Below are 14597 nucleotides of genomic sequence, written 5' to 3'. Positions count from 1 at the left end.
CACAAACTGGAAAAAAATGAAATGCAGGAAAATCAATAGCATTTATCAGCATTAAAAAAAACAAACATTTCAGAAATTATTGTAATGAATTATTTCATTAAATGGCACACGGAGATGATTGGTGTCATTGAATACCAAAGTACTCAAGTCACTTTCATATTGAGCTTGATTTAGATCATGTTCACAAAATATAAGGAGCTTCAGAGATCTGGAGGATGGTGCCAAAGTTAGGTTGATTGCTGAGTGAGATTTACAAACACCAAGAAAGGCCAGAAAATAGGGCCAAATAGGATTAGATGCCTGGCTAGATTTAAAATAAAACACTAGATTCAAGATACATTGCTGTTAAACGGCTGGTAAACTACAAAGACAAGGAGGAAATAATGTTATCCCTTTCTGCTATCTAATATTTCCTCTCCCCCCTTTTACTGACCTTGCATTACTGTTTTCTACCATACTTTCTCAACTGTTTCTTGTAGCATATGACTCCATTGAGAATTTTACTTGACAGACTACATTTTAAACTCTCTTCTGTTTGTTAGTTGTTGTTTAACTTTATGTGTCTTCATGCAGCATATATAATATTGTGGTCTGAAGTTTGAATGAAGTTCATGTTGCTACTGCTTTGTGGCTGAACAAAAGCAGAAGACAGGTAGCGAGATTATGTCTCAGCTTGGCAAATAAAGAAATGCTCATTGATTAAAGTCAAGTAGTTTGACAACAAAAAGAACTGTATGAGAAAAAGTGATTGTCAAAAGTACATAAACAAGTACTGAGGAGCTCATCTGCTCTTAATTTCTACAAATAGATGTGTGAATAGCTGACATATTTTGTGAATTTTGGGTCTGTCATGGCTGCATTTGGATTTTTACTTATAATCCCAGATTTAGATCAATCCCAAAAAAGCTTTCTTGGCAATTCATGGCTGAATTCAGTCAGGAAAAGCCAAGAGGTATAAAGTGATCTGCAGCACAGAAGGAAATACGTTCATTGGGTCTTACAGAATTCACCGGAGCAACAAAAGTATGTTAATGAATGTGAATTATACGGAATTCAAATATCCCTAGTACTGCACTTCTCTGGGGGAGGAATATTGGTCAAAGGAGAAGCAAGTATTTGTTCATTTGCCCGAGTGATCTAGCATTTTGAACACCATTTAATGGGCCAAAGCAACCCCAGAGGATATCAAAATCCAAAAGAACTGTGGATGCTCTAAATCAGGAGCAAAACCAGAAGCTGCTGGAAAAGCTCAGCAGGTCTGGCAGCATTAGGAAGGAAAAAGTCAGAGTTTACGTATTGGGATCGGTGACCCTTCCTCAGAGCTCTTGTGAAGAAAAAAATCAGAGCTAACGCTTCGTTAGCAAGGGTTACTGGACCTGAAAAGTTAATTTTAATTATTTTCTTCACAGATGCTGCCAGGCCTGCTGAGCTTTCCAGAAACTTCTGTCTTTTTTCCCCAGAGGACATCAAACATCTTTGAGGATGGTGCTTAGCATTTTGAGAAATATTTTTAGTTGCAATTTTCAGTCACCTTATGTGCCCCGAACACCAATTCATATTCATAAACATTGACGATGAATATCAGCACCTACTTAGTTTTTGACACATCACAGCAGAACCCTTACCATTATCATATTCTGCAGCACCTTCAATCTAAATGGTGTTTACTCGATGAACTTGCTGATACATCAGGGAGGCCCAGATAGATTGCTCACAATTATTTTGTGAATGATCTGACAGATAACATGGCCAAATAAATGAACATCTTTTCTAACATAGCAAACACAATGAATTGCACTTTGGAAAAAAAATCTCATAATTAATGTGCACACAAATTTTGCTTTCAGAGCTAATGTTTGTGGAAGACAGTGCTGTTCTGGATGGACTGTGAGCCCTGGTACAAACAGATGTATAAAACGTAAGTATTACAATAAAAAACTGGAAATTTCTTGTCATGTTGGCTGTTTTCATTGAAATAATGAGTGGAAAAATAATACAGGTGAGGTTAAAATATATGCGAGGCAAAGATTTTGATGGTGATTTTAACTTTTGGCACTCAGAATTGTAGAATTTATAGTTACCTTAGGTGTTAAATATAACAGCAGTACAGGTAAAAAGCAGAAGAGTAGCCAAGCTGTGTTCTAGATACTTAATTTATGATCAATTCAACTTCAATTATTCACTATGAATGTTTGATGCAATTATATTTCATTTATCTATAAACTGGCAGAAAGGGGCTGAGAAAATATCTGTGGTTCCTCCTCTTTTAGTGGGTGCATTGATGTAAGTTTATTTGCTTGTTGTGAATGATAGATGGCTCCAATAAGAAATGTGTAAACAACATGTTTTTAATATGAGTTTTTTTGGACAATGCTAGATTTGGCAGAGTTCCTTGAACACTGATGTATCTCAATTTTTACATATTGTGATGGAAAAGAATACTTTTGGAATTCCTTGTGCAATTCTGGCCTCCCTGCTGTAGCAAGGATGTTGTGAAACTTGAAAGGGTTCAGATAAGATTTTCAAGATATTTCCAGGTTGGAGGGCTTGCGCAATAGGGAGAGGCTGAATAGGCTGGGACTATTATTCCTGGAGCATCAGAGGATGAGTGGTAAACTTAAAGAGATTTATAAAATCATGAGGAGCATGGATAGGGTAGATTGACAAGGTCTTTACCCCAGGATAGGGGAAGTCCAAAACTAGAGGGCATAGATTGAAGATGAGTGGGAAAAGATTTAAAAGGGGCCGAAGGGGCAACTTTTTCCACGCAGAGGGTGGTGCATGCATGGAATGAGCTGCCAGAGGAAGTGGTGGAGGCTGGTACAATTACAACATTTAAAAGACATCTGGATGTGGATATGAATAGGAAGGATTTAGAGGAATATGGGCCAAATGCTGGCAAATAGGACTAGATTAATTTAGGACATCTGGTTGGCATGGATGAGTTGGCTGAAGGTTCTGTTTCCATGCTGTTCATCTCTATGACTTACCTTTTGAAAGAGATTTCTATGTGAAAGCATCTGGTTGAGATCTTTAAGTCCTTTATCTGAACAGGGAGTCCCAAAACCTGACAGAAAAAAATCAGCATTGGCCAACATGAAGACATGTATTTTCCCTTGCAACCTGCCACATACCACCCGTAACAATAGAAAGATAAATGAGCAACTTTGTAGACTTGGTTGTGGAAGCCAAGTTCCATCAAGACATTCTCATCCTCTGGATATTCCTGTGGGGTACCATCCTCTGATATAAATGTGTAGATATTGCATTGACCCAGCATCTTTTGATTGAGATGGTCCTTTGATGCAGATGACAGGATCCACATGCTGTTAGTAAAATTCCAATCAGCCCACACATTGATACTGGAGGATGAAATAACGCAGTGTGGAAGCTAGAGGAGCACAGTGGGCCAGGCAGCATCAGAGGAGCAGGGAAGTTGACATTTCAAGTTGGAACCCTTCTTGGAGGATGGTTTTGTGCTTGCATTGATAGATGATGGATCCATGGAGTGAAGTTACTATTGATGGCCCGGGGCTACTGTTGGGATAGTTACCCCATTAAGGACAGTGATCTGCTTTGCTGAGCCCCTGCTTTGATGAGACACTTAGCAATCTTGTCAGCATCACTGATGGAGATAACTGCTGTTGCTGAGGCTACAGACAGATGGCGAGGTGTCTACATGTTCTTGAAGAACACCAAAGAATTTTTTCTCATATGTGAGGTCCAGACAAGTGGGCTCTGGTGTTTGAAGGAACGCTCCACCAGTGTAGTGAGAGAACTATAAGGATAATTATCATTGTGGAATGAAAATAGCACTTCCCAACTGGAGGGTGTCCTAATGAACCCAACTGTCTCTATTGGGGTGCCGTTCTGACCTTCAAACGCCAAATGGCCTTAAATCGTTTTTCTATTAATTCTTAGGACATGGGCATCATTGGTTAGCTCAGCATGTACTGTCAATCCTTAATTGTCAGAGGGCAGTTAAGAGTCAATCACATTGTTGGTCAGACCAGGTAAGGCTTGATATAAATGAACAGATGGATTTTCCTCTTGACATTTCATTCATTAGATATCTGATTCCAGATTTTTATTGAACTCAAATTCCACCATCTGCTGTGATAATGGGAACTACAGATGCTGGAGAATCCAAGATAACAAAGTGTGGAGCTGGATGAACACAGCAGGCCAAGCAGCATCTCAGGAGCACAAAAGCTGACGTTTCGGGCCCAGACCCTTCATCAGAGAGTGGGATGGGGAGCGGGAACTGGAATAAATAGAGAGAGAGGGGGAGGCGGACCAAAGATGGAGAGAAAAAAAGATAGGTAGAGAGGAGAGTATAGGCGAGGAGGTAGGGAGGGGATAGGTAGGTCCAGGGAAGGCGGACAGGTCAAGGAGGCAGGATGAGATGGTAGGTAGGAAATGGAGGTGCGGCTTGAGGTGGGAGGAAGGGATGGGTGAGAGGAAGAACAGGTTAGGGAAGCGGAGACAGGCTGGGCTGGTTTTGGGATGCAGTGGGGTAAGGGGAGATTTTGAAGCTTGTGAAGTCCACATTGATACCATTGGGCTGCAGGGTTCCCAAGCAGAATATGAGTTGCTGTTCTTGCAACCTTTGGGTGGCATCATTGTGGCACTGTAGGAGGCCCACGATGGACATGTCGTCTGAGGAATGGGAGGGGGAGTTAAAATGGTTCGCGACTGGGAGGTGCAGTTGTTTATTGCGAACCGAGCAGAGGTGTTCTGCAACGCGGTCCCCAAGCGTCCACTTGGTTTCCCCAATGTAGAGGAAGCCACATCGGGTACAATGGATACAATATACCACATTGGCAGATGTGCAGGTGAACATCTGCTTGATATGGTGATCATCTTGGGGCCTGGGATAGGGGTGAGGGTGGAGGTGTGGGGGCAAGTGTAGCACTTCCTGCGGTTGCAGGGGAAGGTGCCGGGTGTGGTGGGGTTGGAGGGGAGTATTGCCGCTCCACACTCCCCTCCAACCCCACCACACCCGGTACCTTCCCCTGCAATCATAGGAAATGCTACACTTGCCCCCACAACTCCTCCCTCACCCCTATCCCAGGCCCCAAGATGACCTTCCATATCAAACAGATGTTCACCTGCACATCTGCCAATGTGGTATATTGTATCCATTGTACCCGATGTGGCTTCCTCTACATTGGGGAAACCAAGTGGACGCTTGGGGACCGCGTTGCAGAACACCTCTGCTCGGTTCGCAATAAACAACTGCACGTCCCAGTCGCGAACCATTTTAACTCCCCCTCCCATTCCTCAGACGACATGTCCATCGTGGGCCTCCTGCAGTGCCACAATGATGCCACCCAAAGGTTGCAGGAACAGCAAGTCATATTCCACTTGGGATCACTGCAGCCCAATGGTATCAATGTGGACTTCACAAGCTTCAAAATCTCCCCTTCCCCCACTGCATCCCAAAACCAGCCCAGCCTGTCTCCGCTTCCCTAACCTGTTCTTCCTCTCACCCATCCCTTCCTCCCACCTCAAGCCTCATCTCCATTTCCTACCTACCACCTCATCCTGCCTCCTTGACCTGTCCGTCTTCCCTGGACTGACCTATCCCCTCCCTAAATCTTCACCTATACTCTCCTCTCTACCTATCTTTTTTTCTCTCCATCTTTGGTCCGCCTCCCCCTCTCTCCCTATTTATTCCAATTCCCTCTCCCCATCCCCCTCTCTGATGAAGGGTCTAGGCCCAAAACGTCAGCTTTTGTGCTCCTGAGATGCTGCTTGGCCTGCTGTGTTCATCCAGCTCCACACTTTGTTATCCACCATCTGCTGTGTCAGCATTTGAACCCAGTTCCCTGGGAATATTACCTGCTTATGGATTAACAGTCCAGCAATAATACCACTTGGCCATCACGTCCCCATCAAGTTAATTGGCTTAAAGTGTGAATTACTGCTATTCCTGTCTCTCAAAATATACCTTGTTGGCAGGGAGACATCAGCTTTCCCTCCTTTGGAGAATCTGGCCAGTGTCAGCTGTATCAGGGCTCTTCAAAATCTAATTACTTTGGTTCATATATACATCAAATCAAAGATCAAATCTTAGTTACAAAGTAGCAACTGTATTGTTCCATGAGTAATTCTGAATAGTTAAAACCCAACAATGTCACCGTCAAACATGGAGCTGTGAATTTGTATCTGCAGTGATTCATTGTAACCATGCTACCAATAGCAGTGAAATTAAAATGTCTATTTCAGCACTACTGATCAAGACACCCAATAATCTGGTTATCAATAACAGTAAGTTATACTTTAACAAGGTGTTGTTTTAAATGCAGTGAGTTTAATAAATTTTAAGCAGTGTAATTGTTCTTTTTAAGTGTGGAAGGTATGAACATTGGGGATCTTTTCAAACAAAAGAAATTTTAGCTGTAATTTGAATAGGAAAAAGAAAAGCAACTAAAACACTTTCAACATTAAAAAAAACAGAAAGAACTGCAGATGCTGTAAATCAGGAAACAAGACAGAGGTTGCTGGAAAAGCTCAGCAGGTCTGGCAACATCTGTGAAGGAGAGCTCTGAGGAAGGGTCACCGGACCCGAAACATTAACTCTGTATTTTCCTCCACAGATGCTGCCAGACCTGCTGAGCTTTTGCATCAACTTCTGTTTTTGTTTTGTTTACTAAAACACTTTTAAGGTTGCTGGATGTACGAAAAGCACTTTGCAGCCATTGCAGCACATTTTAAGTGGAATCACTATTGTAGTTTAAGAAATATGGTTTGGGTTTAGCAAGGTCCCATATAAATCAATTGATAATGACTAGATAATCCACTTATTGATGTTGTTTGAGGGATAAAGGTTGCTCGGGTCACTGAACGTAACTCATTGGAAGTACAGTACACTTGCAACACCTATTTTTTCTTGTGTTGGCAATAAATTCACTGTGCATAAAACAAATTGATGGGCCATTTGAAAGAAAGCTTGTCTGTTGTGTTATCAACACAACTCTAATACACGTGAATCGTACTTTCAAGATGATGTGAAGGTGCAGGTGTTGAACAGGGGTGGACAAAGTCAGAAGTCACATGCGCCAGGCTATAGTCCAATAGTTGCATTTGAAATCATAAGCTTTTGGAGTGCAGCCCCTTCGTCAGGTAAATTGGAGGGAAGTGCACGGGCACAGAATTTATCGGTGGAAAGATTGTTTCAAGATAATTCCAGGTAATTAAGAATGTTGAAAAATAGTGTGTTATACTGCATCCGTTGTACCTGTTGTGGCTTCCTCCACATTGGGGAAACCAAGCAGAGGCTTGGGGACCGCTTTGCAGAACACCTCTGCTCGGTTCGCAATAAACAACTGCACCTCCCAGTCACGAACCATTTTAACTCCCCCCTCCCATTCCTCAGATGACATGACCATTCTGGGCCTCATGCAGTGCCATAATGATGCCACCCGAAGGTTGCAGGAACAGCAACTCATGTTCCGCTTGGGAACCCTGCAGCCCAATGGTACCAATGTGGATTTCACAAGCTTCAAAATCTCCCCTCCCCTCACTGCATCCCAAAAGCAGCCCAGCTCATCCCCACCTCCCTAACCTGTTCTTCCTCTCACCGTTCCCCTCCTTCCACCTCAAGCCGCACCTCCATTTCCTACCTACTAACCTCATCCCGCCCCCTTGACCTGTCCGTCCTCCCCAGACAGACCTATACTCTTCTCTCCACCTATCTTCTCCTCTATCCATCTTTGGTCCACCTCCCCCCCTCCCTATTTATTCCAGTTCCCTCTCCCCATCCCCCTCTCTGATGATGAAGGGTCTAAGCCCAAAACGTCAGCTTTTGTGCTCCTAAGATGCTGCTTGGCCTGCTGTGTTCATCCAGCTCCACACTTTGTTATGACGACTGATGTGAGTGGAATGTGGGCTGAATAACAAATCTTTGCAGGTGATCAAAAATGTCAAGTGGTGTCAGTAAAGTGTCAGTAGCAGACCAGCAGGTGAAGAGATGACCTATAATCTGAGGCAGAGAAATAATTGCAGGAAGTCAAAAATAAGACGATACTAGAGACAAAATAAGTGGCCAGAATAACATCATAGGAAAAAGAGTCATGTGACGAGCATCTAACCAAAGTAACTAATTAAGATAGAGAGATCCTAACAAGTTATCAAAGTCATGGTGCCCTTGAACCTGTGGTCCCCTAATAACTGACCCCTCCACCCTGGGAAAAAGCCTCTTACTATCCACTCGCAATACCATTCACAATCTAATAAACTTCGATCAGGTCACCCCTCAAACTCCTGCATTCCAGTGAGAACAAACCCATTCTATCCAATCTTTCTTCATGTCTAAAATCCTTATCAGTCAACATCCTAGTAAACCTTTTCTGTACCCTCTCCAATGCATCCACATCCTTCTGGTTCTGTGGTGAGCAGAACTCTCTACAATATTCCAAGTGTGGCTTGACTAAAGTTCTATAAAGCTGCAGCATAACATGTCTGTCCTTATGTTCACTGCCCCTCCCGATGACGACAAGCATGCCATAAACCTTTTTGACCGTTTTACCTACCTGCATTGCCACCTTCAGTGATCTGTGCATCTGTACACACAGATCCCTCTGCATATCCATACACCGAAGGGTTCTGCAATTTACTGTATAATTTCCACCTGTACTTGACATTCCAAAATGCATCACCTCACATTCGCAAGGATTAAACTTCATCTGCCATTTTTCTGCCTATGTCCCCAATTGATTTATGTTCTGCTGTATCCTTTTACAATCCTCCTCACTGTCCACAACTCCACCTGTCTGTGTATCATCCACAAACTAACTAATTAGACCAGCCATGTTTTCCTCCAAATCATTTATTGTAGATCATGAACAGCGGAGGTCCGAGCACTAATCCCTGTGGAACACTATAGTCACAGTAGCCTTCCATCTCAAAAAGCTTCATCCTTCCACCAGAACCCTGTGACTCCTATGACTGAGCCAGTTCTGTATCCATCTTGCCAGATCACCCCAATAATATGTGACTTCATCTTTTGTACCAGTCTGCCATGAGGAATCTCGTCAAAGGCTTTACAGGAGTCCATGTAGACAGCATCAAGCACTTTTCTGTCATGAATCTTGTTTGTCACCATCTCAAAAAACTTGATCAAGCTAATAAAGCATGACTTCCACCCACAAAACCATGTTGCCTATTGCTAATAAGTCCATTTGCTTCTAAATGCATGTAGATCTTGTACCTGAAAATCTTTTGTGATAATTTCCCTACCACTGGCATGAGATTTGCAGGCTTCAAATTCCCAGGATTGTCCTTGCTACTCTTCTTAAACAATCGGAAAACATTGTCTATTCTCCAGTTCTCTGGGATCTTATCTGTGGCCAAAGAAGACACAAAGGTGTCTGTCATTGACAGATATCTTTTGCTTCCCTCCACTTCACCTGACAAAGGAGCAGTACTTCGAAAGCTTGTGATTTCAAATAAATCTGGTGGACTGGAACCTGGTGTCGTGTGACTTCTGACAGTATTCAATACAACAGCATTGTCAGGCTATAACTACTCGTCATGAAAATTTCTTCTGAAACAATATTGTTGCTAAGCTTTGCCCTCATGCAGTACTGTGTTTGGGAGCAGAAGTAATTGAATTAAGAGATGATTGATTCATGTTTTAAAATGTTTGTCTAATTGTGGCTCAGATGTGAAGGTGTCTTCATTTTGGTGATAGTTAAGGGCCTTGAATAAATTTAATTTTCAGAGTCACGATTCACAATTACACAAGTTACGACAAATATATGCTTTCCCACTCTGAAAAATTTATACCCCATAGGGGAAAAAGTGGTAAGAAAACAGTAATACTTTGAAATGATTGCACTGGTCATCCTGGAGAACCATCCTGTGGTGAATAGACAAGTTGGACCAGTGTCATTTAGAAGTTTCACTGGTTTGTCCTTGTGGGAAGGTTGTACTGTTGCAGGCATTCAGTATGAATGATTCTGTGGCTGAGCAAAGGCATTTTAAGTGGCGGCAGCTGACAGTGGGGCCACTTTCAGACCTCCCATTGTCCCTCTGACATTCCATAATTGGTTTTACTGTAATGCTTAACTACTAGAATCATAGTGTAGGGTCATAGAGCAAAACGGCATGGAAACAGGCCCTTCAGCCCCAACTGGTCCATGCTGACCTTGGTGCCCACTCAGCTATTTACAATTGCCCGCATTTGGCCCATATCCCTCCAAACCCTTCCCATCCATGCACCTATCCAAATGTTTTTTTAGATATTGCAGTTGTACCTACCTCAACCACTTTCTCTGGCAACCCATTCCACATGTGCATCACTGTCATGTATTAGCTGAGCTCTTGTGGTATTCTGCACAGAGTCAAAATATCTTCTTGATTGGCAGTGGGAGCAGAAAATAAGATAAAGTAACAGAGAAGTAATTCTACTCATCTATTAAAATCTTAACATTCTCCTTTTAAAATAATACTTTGATTTTATTTGACCCACAACGACTTAGAAAGGAGAGAAGTACAGTTGTTTGGAGTATCATTAGAGGCACTGACTACGGTGTCATTTTCAGAAGCTAGATGTAATTGTGAACATGTAATAACATATAACTGTGAAATGATATCTTCTATTGATAAAGACAGGAAATTCTAACATTAATTTAGTTTAACCTTTTACAGAATCCCCACAGTGAAGAAAGTGGGCGTTCAGTCCAAGTCTGCACCAACCTTCCAAGGAGCTCCCCATCCCTGTAACTCAACATAGGATTTATACCATGGCTAATCTGCTCATCCCTGGACAGAACAGGCAATTTAGCATAGCCAATCTGTCTAGCCTGCACACCTTTAGAAGCCAGGGCACCTGGTGGAAATCCATACAGACACAGGGAGAATGAAAATCTTCTGCACAAGCAGTTTCCTAAGGCTGGAACCAGGCTCAGTTCCCTGGTACCGTGAGGCAGCAGTGCTTATCACTGAGCCACCATGTCTCTTCAAAATGAGGTATTATGGAGGTCGTGCCCATCAGTCTAATGGTGGGAAACCATCCTATGATTAAGTTGGAGGCAGAAGGATCCCATGTGAGAAATCTGCCTGCTCTTGGTGAGATATTAATTAGGCTTCTTAGTGAACCAATTGGTACCAATTATACGTGAGTCCATCTGTGTTTAGTGTTGACTCAAGGACTATGTAAGGATTGAGCTGCCTTCGTATGCCTCCTGAAGGTCAGCCAGCTGCCTACAAAGGGGCTTTTTGTTTTTATCAGGCACTTTGTACCCAATCAAGGGACCTGGCATCAGGAAGCGGAGATTCTGCAATAAGTTCTCACCTATGAACACCCTGCCATCTGTTTACTGTGATGCCCTCACCTGAATAGAGGGATCCGACATTACCTGCAGCAGCCACCTCTTCCCAGAGAGTGCTGCACGTGGCCCACACAATTCTAAACCTTTCCTATCCTTAGCGTGAATTGCAGAAAGTGGGTATGCTGGTGCGGTATATAATAAGAAAGGCAGAAGGAATCCTGGCATTTATTGCAAAAGGACTGGATCACAAACATAAAGAAGTGTTGTTACAGTTATGCAAGGCATTGGTGAGACCACACCTGGAATATTCTGTCCAATTTTGATCTCCTTAATTGAGGAAGGACATGATAGCAGTAGAGACAGTTTAGGGGGGTTCACCAGATTGATTTAGGGAGGAAAGGGCTGTCATACAAGAAATGGTTGAATAGCTTGGTCTTGTGCTCACTGGAGTTCAGAAGAATGAGAGGGCGATCTGATACAGGTAGATAAAATGCTAAAAGGGGTTTGATAAGGTGGATGTTGAACAGATATAACAAACTACGAAGCTGGATGAACACAGCAGGGCATTCAGCATCTTAGGAGCAGAAAAGCTGACATTTTGTGCTCCTGAGAAGCTGCTTGACCTACTGTGTTCACCCAGCTCCACACCTTGTTATCTCGGATTCTCCAGCATCTGCAGTTCCCAGTATCTATTGAACAGATGTTCCTCCTTGTGGGGCAGCCTCAAGCAAGAAGTCATTTTGGTTATTTTCGTTTAGAGTTTTAAAACTTTTTGTGCCATTGGTCCTGGCACACCATAAATCGAACATTGGGTCAGTGCCACTTGGCGGCACAGCTCACTGCCCCTTCAATCCCTTTTTGAAGATGGTAGGCTGTTGGGACATAAACTTGCCAGAACTGGCCTGCTTTTTTGTGGGGAGACCCATAAACTGCAGCCCACCCCACCAACCCCGTAACATAATTGTATGTGTATTGCTGTTTTTGCACATTTATTCAAGATAAAAATGGTCTCTTCCTTCATTTTTTTTCTTCTTCCATTCTTTACTTCCATTTCATCTTTTACATGGATCCATTTTTTTTGTTCCTCTTTTAATTTTGGGAGAGAAGATCTGGATGTTATGAGGGTGAAATGACTGCTGTCGGGTGCACTTTCTAATGATGGGAGTATGTTTCCTCGTTACATGTGACAAGGTGGTTCCCATGTGGATGTGTCCTCCCTCACTGTATCCTTCTTAATCCTCTTCCCTTCTTGTTGATCCCTTTTCCACTTCACCCTCCCCATTCTGTTCCTGATACTTTTCCCCAAATGGTGTTGAGCTCTTGATAGCGTTGTTGAAAATGCATACATCCAGGCAACTGGAGAGTATCCCATCACTCACCAGATGGGAAACCCCCAGTGATAATTATACGTTATAGATAATGGAGCCACATGAGTTGTACAGACCATGATACTCGGCATTGATATATTTCAAAGCTATCCAACATTTTAAGTGTATATATAATTTTACATGAGACTTTTTGCATTGAACATTTGTGTAGGCGATTTTTCTCCCTGAACGCAGGCAGGTCTTAGCCCAGTGCGGGTAAAAGCGTGCCCAGTACAGGGGAGAGCGAGCCCTCTTGGAGAAAGCCCAGCTCAGAGCGTCTGCAGGTCCATGGCTTAAGAAAGGACTGTAATGTTTGACTTCTTGAACATGATTTATTTACTTTTTCCACTTTTATACTAAGAAGACTCTCGTGCTGAACATTTGTAATTTATTTCTTTCTTTTTCTACTTCTGTAACTAAGATTTTGTGCCTCAGATGGCACCTTGTGTGGTGATATTGCCCAATTTTCACTGCATTTTTGTGCCCCACACTTGAGTCCACGTGACAATAAAGTTGAAATGTGAATCTAAAGCATTTAACATTGCCTTTAAACACCAAGCTAAAGCAACTGTGACTGTTATATTCTAGATTAGGAACTTAATGTCAGGACTATCTGGTATCTCCAAGACAAGGTCCGTATTATTACTAAATTGAAACTAAGAGGTGTTTATCTCTGTTTAATTTTCATTAATAGTTGTTTTCCGAATAAACCTTGCATAAGGTTAAAGTCAAACCATCATAGCTGTGAAAGCTGTTGGGTTTGAAACATGGATGCAGAATCTATTGTAAATAATTCAGTATATAGTGATATATAAGGAGTAAATTTTTCATAGTTCTAGAGTTGCCATAGGGCTGTTCTCCTATTGGAGAGAGAGAGAATGACAACTGGAAATGGTTTAATCCAAGCGTCGCCATGCCTCAAACGGAGAGTGACATTCAGAAAGTAAGACCTTCATGGTGATATATTTATGATATATAACAGAAGAGAGGCTGACGTTTTTGAATGATTATCAGTGGAACAAATTTCTTCCAGTTAAAACTTCTAAAGCTTTAGTAGATGATTTATTAGAAGCCATAAACTGGAAGTGGTAGGCTTTTGTTAATAAAAACAAAGAAAAACTGCTAGAAATACTCATTGAGGTCAGGTTGCATCAGAGACAACTATGTTTTGGGTCAATGGCCTTTCATGGTCTTTCATTTAAAGACAGGTTTGAGAAAGTGCAAAAGCAGAAAAATGGGGAGTTGAGCAACGAACAAAAAGGAACTTTCTGTTTCATTGTTACCATTTTGTGTCACTGAAAATGGGAACGGTCATGTGCTGATTTCTCAAGCCATTAGCTCCAGTTTTAGCTTTTAATCTGTGAGGTGAGAGAATGCTTTTCCTAAAGGCAAATTTATTGTAGGCACTTCCACATGCTGAGATTTCTGAGAACTTTGCAACACCTATAACAGTTAATCATTATTAGCTTTGTTCATTTTATTGAGATTGTCTGCAAACAATATTGATAGAAGTGGAAAATCTGGGGAAACCAGGAAACCAAGAAAATCAGGCCCCATCCAGTAAGCCATTGCAGAACTGTCCATGGTACTAGAGCAAAGCAACTGCAATGAATTGAATTTAGGAACTGCTTTTAAAATTTTAAAATGACCCAAGATGTTTTATAGGAACATAATGTGACAAAACTTGTACTAGAAATGGAGACTTAAGGACAGGTGACCACAAACTTGGTCAGAGAAGTTACTCTTAAGAAATATTTTAAAGGAATCAAGAATATAAAATCAAAGTAACATGCAGAGAATAGACTAGGAGGACACATCTACCAATGTTAGTTTTTTTTTATTCACTCCTGGGCTGTAGGCATTACTAGCTTGGCCAGGAATTGTTTTCTACTGTTAGTTGCTTCAGAGAAAGTGGGTGTTGAGCTGCTTTCTTGAACCACTGTGGTCCACG

General features: G+C 42.0%; 1 protein-coding gene across 1 annotated transcript in view; it reads left to right on the top strand.

Annotated features, from left to right (window-relative positions):
* Positions 1–14597, top strand: part of LOC125455610 (latent-transforming growth factor beta-binding protein 2-like) — a 474230-nt gene that overhangs the window by 59243 nt on the left and 400390 nt on the right. The window contains exon 2 of the mRNA XM_048537794.2: positions 1848–1918. Coding sequence (XP_048393751.1) covers positions 1848–1918 — 71 coding nt within the window. The remainder of the gene's footprint in view (positions 1–1847; positions 1919–14597) is intronic.

The sequence above is a fragment of the Stegostoma tigrinum genome, chromosome 10 (assembly GCF_030684315.1).
Source record: "Stegostoma tigrinum isolate sSteTig4 chromosome 10, sSteTig4.hap1, whole genome shotgun sequence".
Classification (NCBI taxonomy): domain Eukaryota; kingdom Metazoa; phylum Chordata; class Chondrichthyes; order Orectolobiformes; family Stegostomatidae; genus Stegostoma; species Stegostoma tigrinum.
The sequence above is the reverse complement of the archived record's forward strand: the minus strand, read 5'-3'. Positions and strand labels throughout refer to the sequence as shown.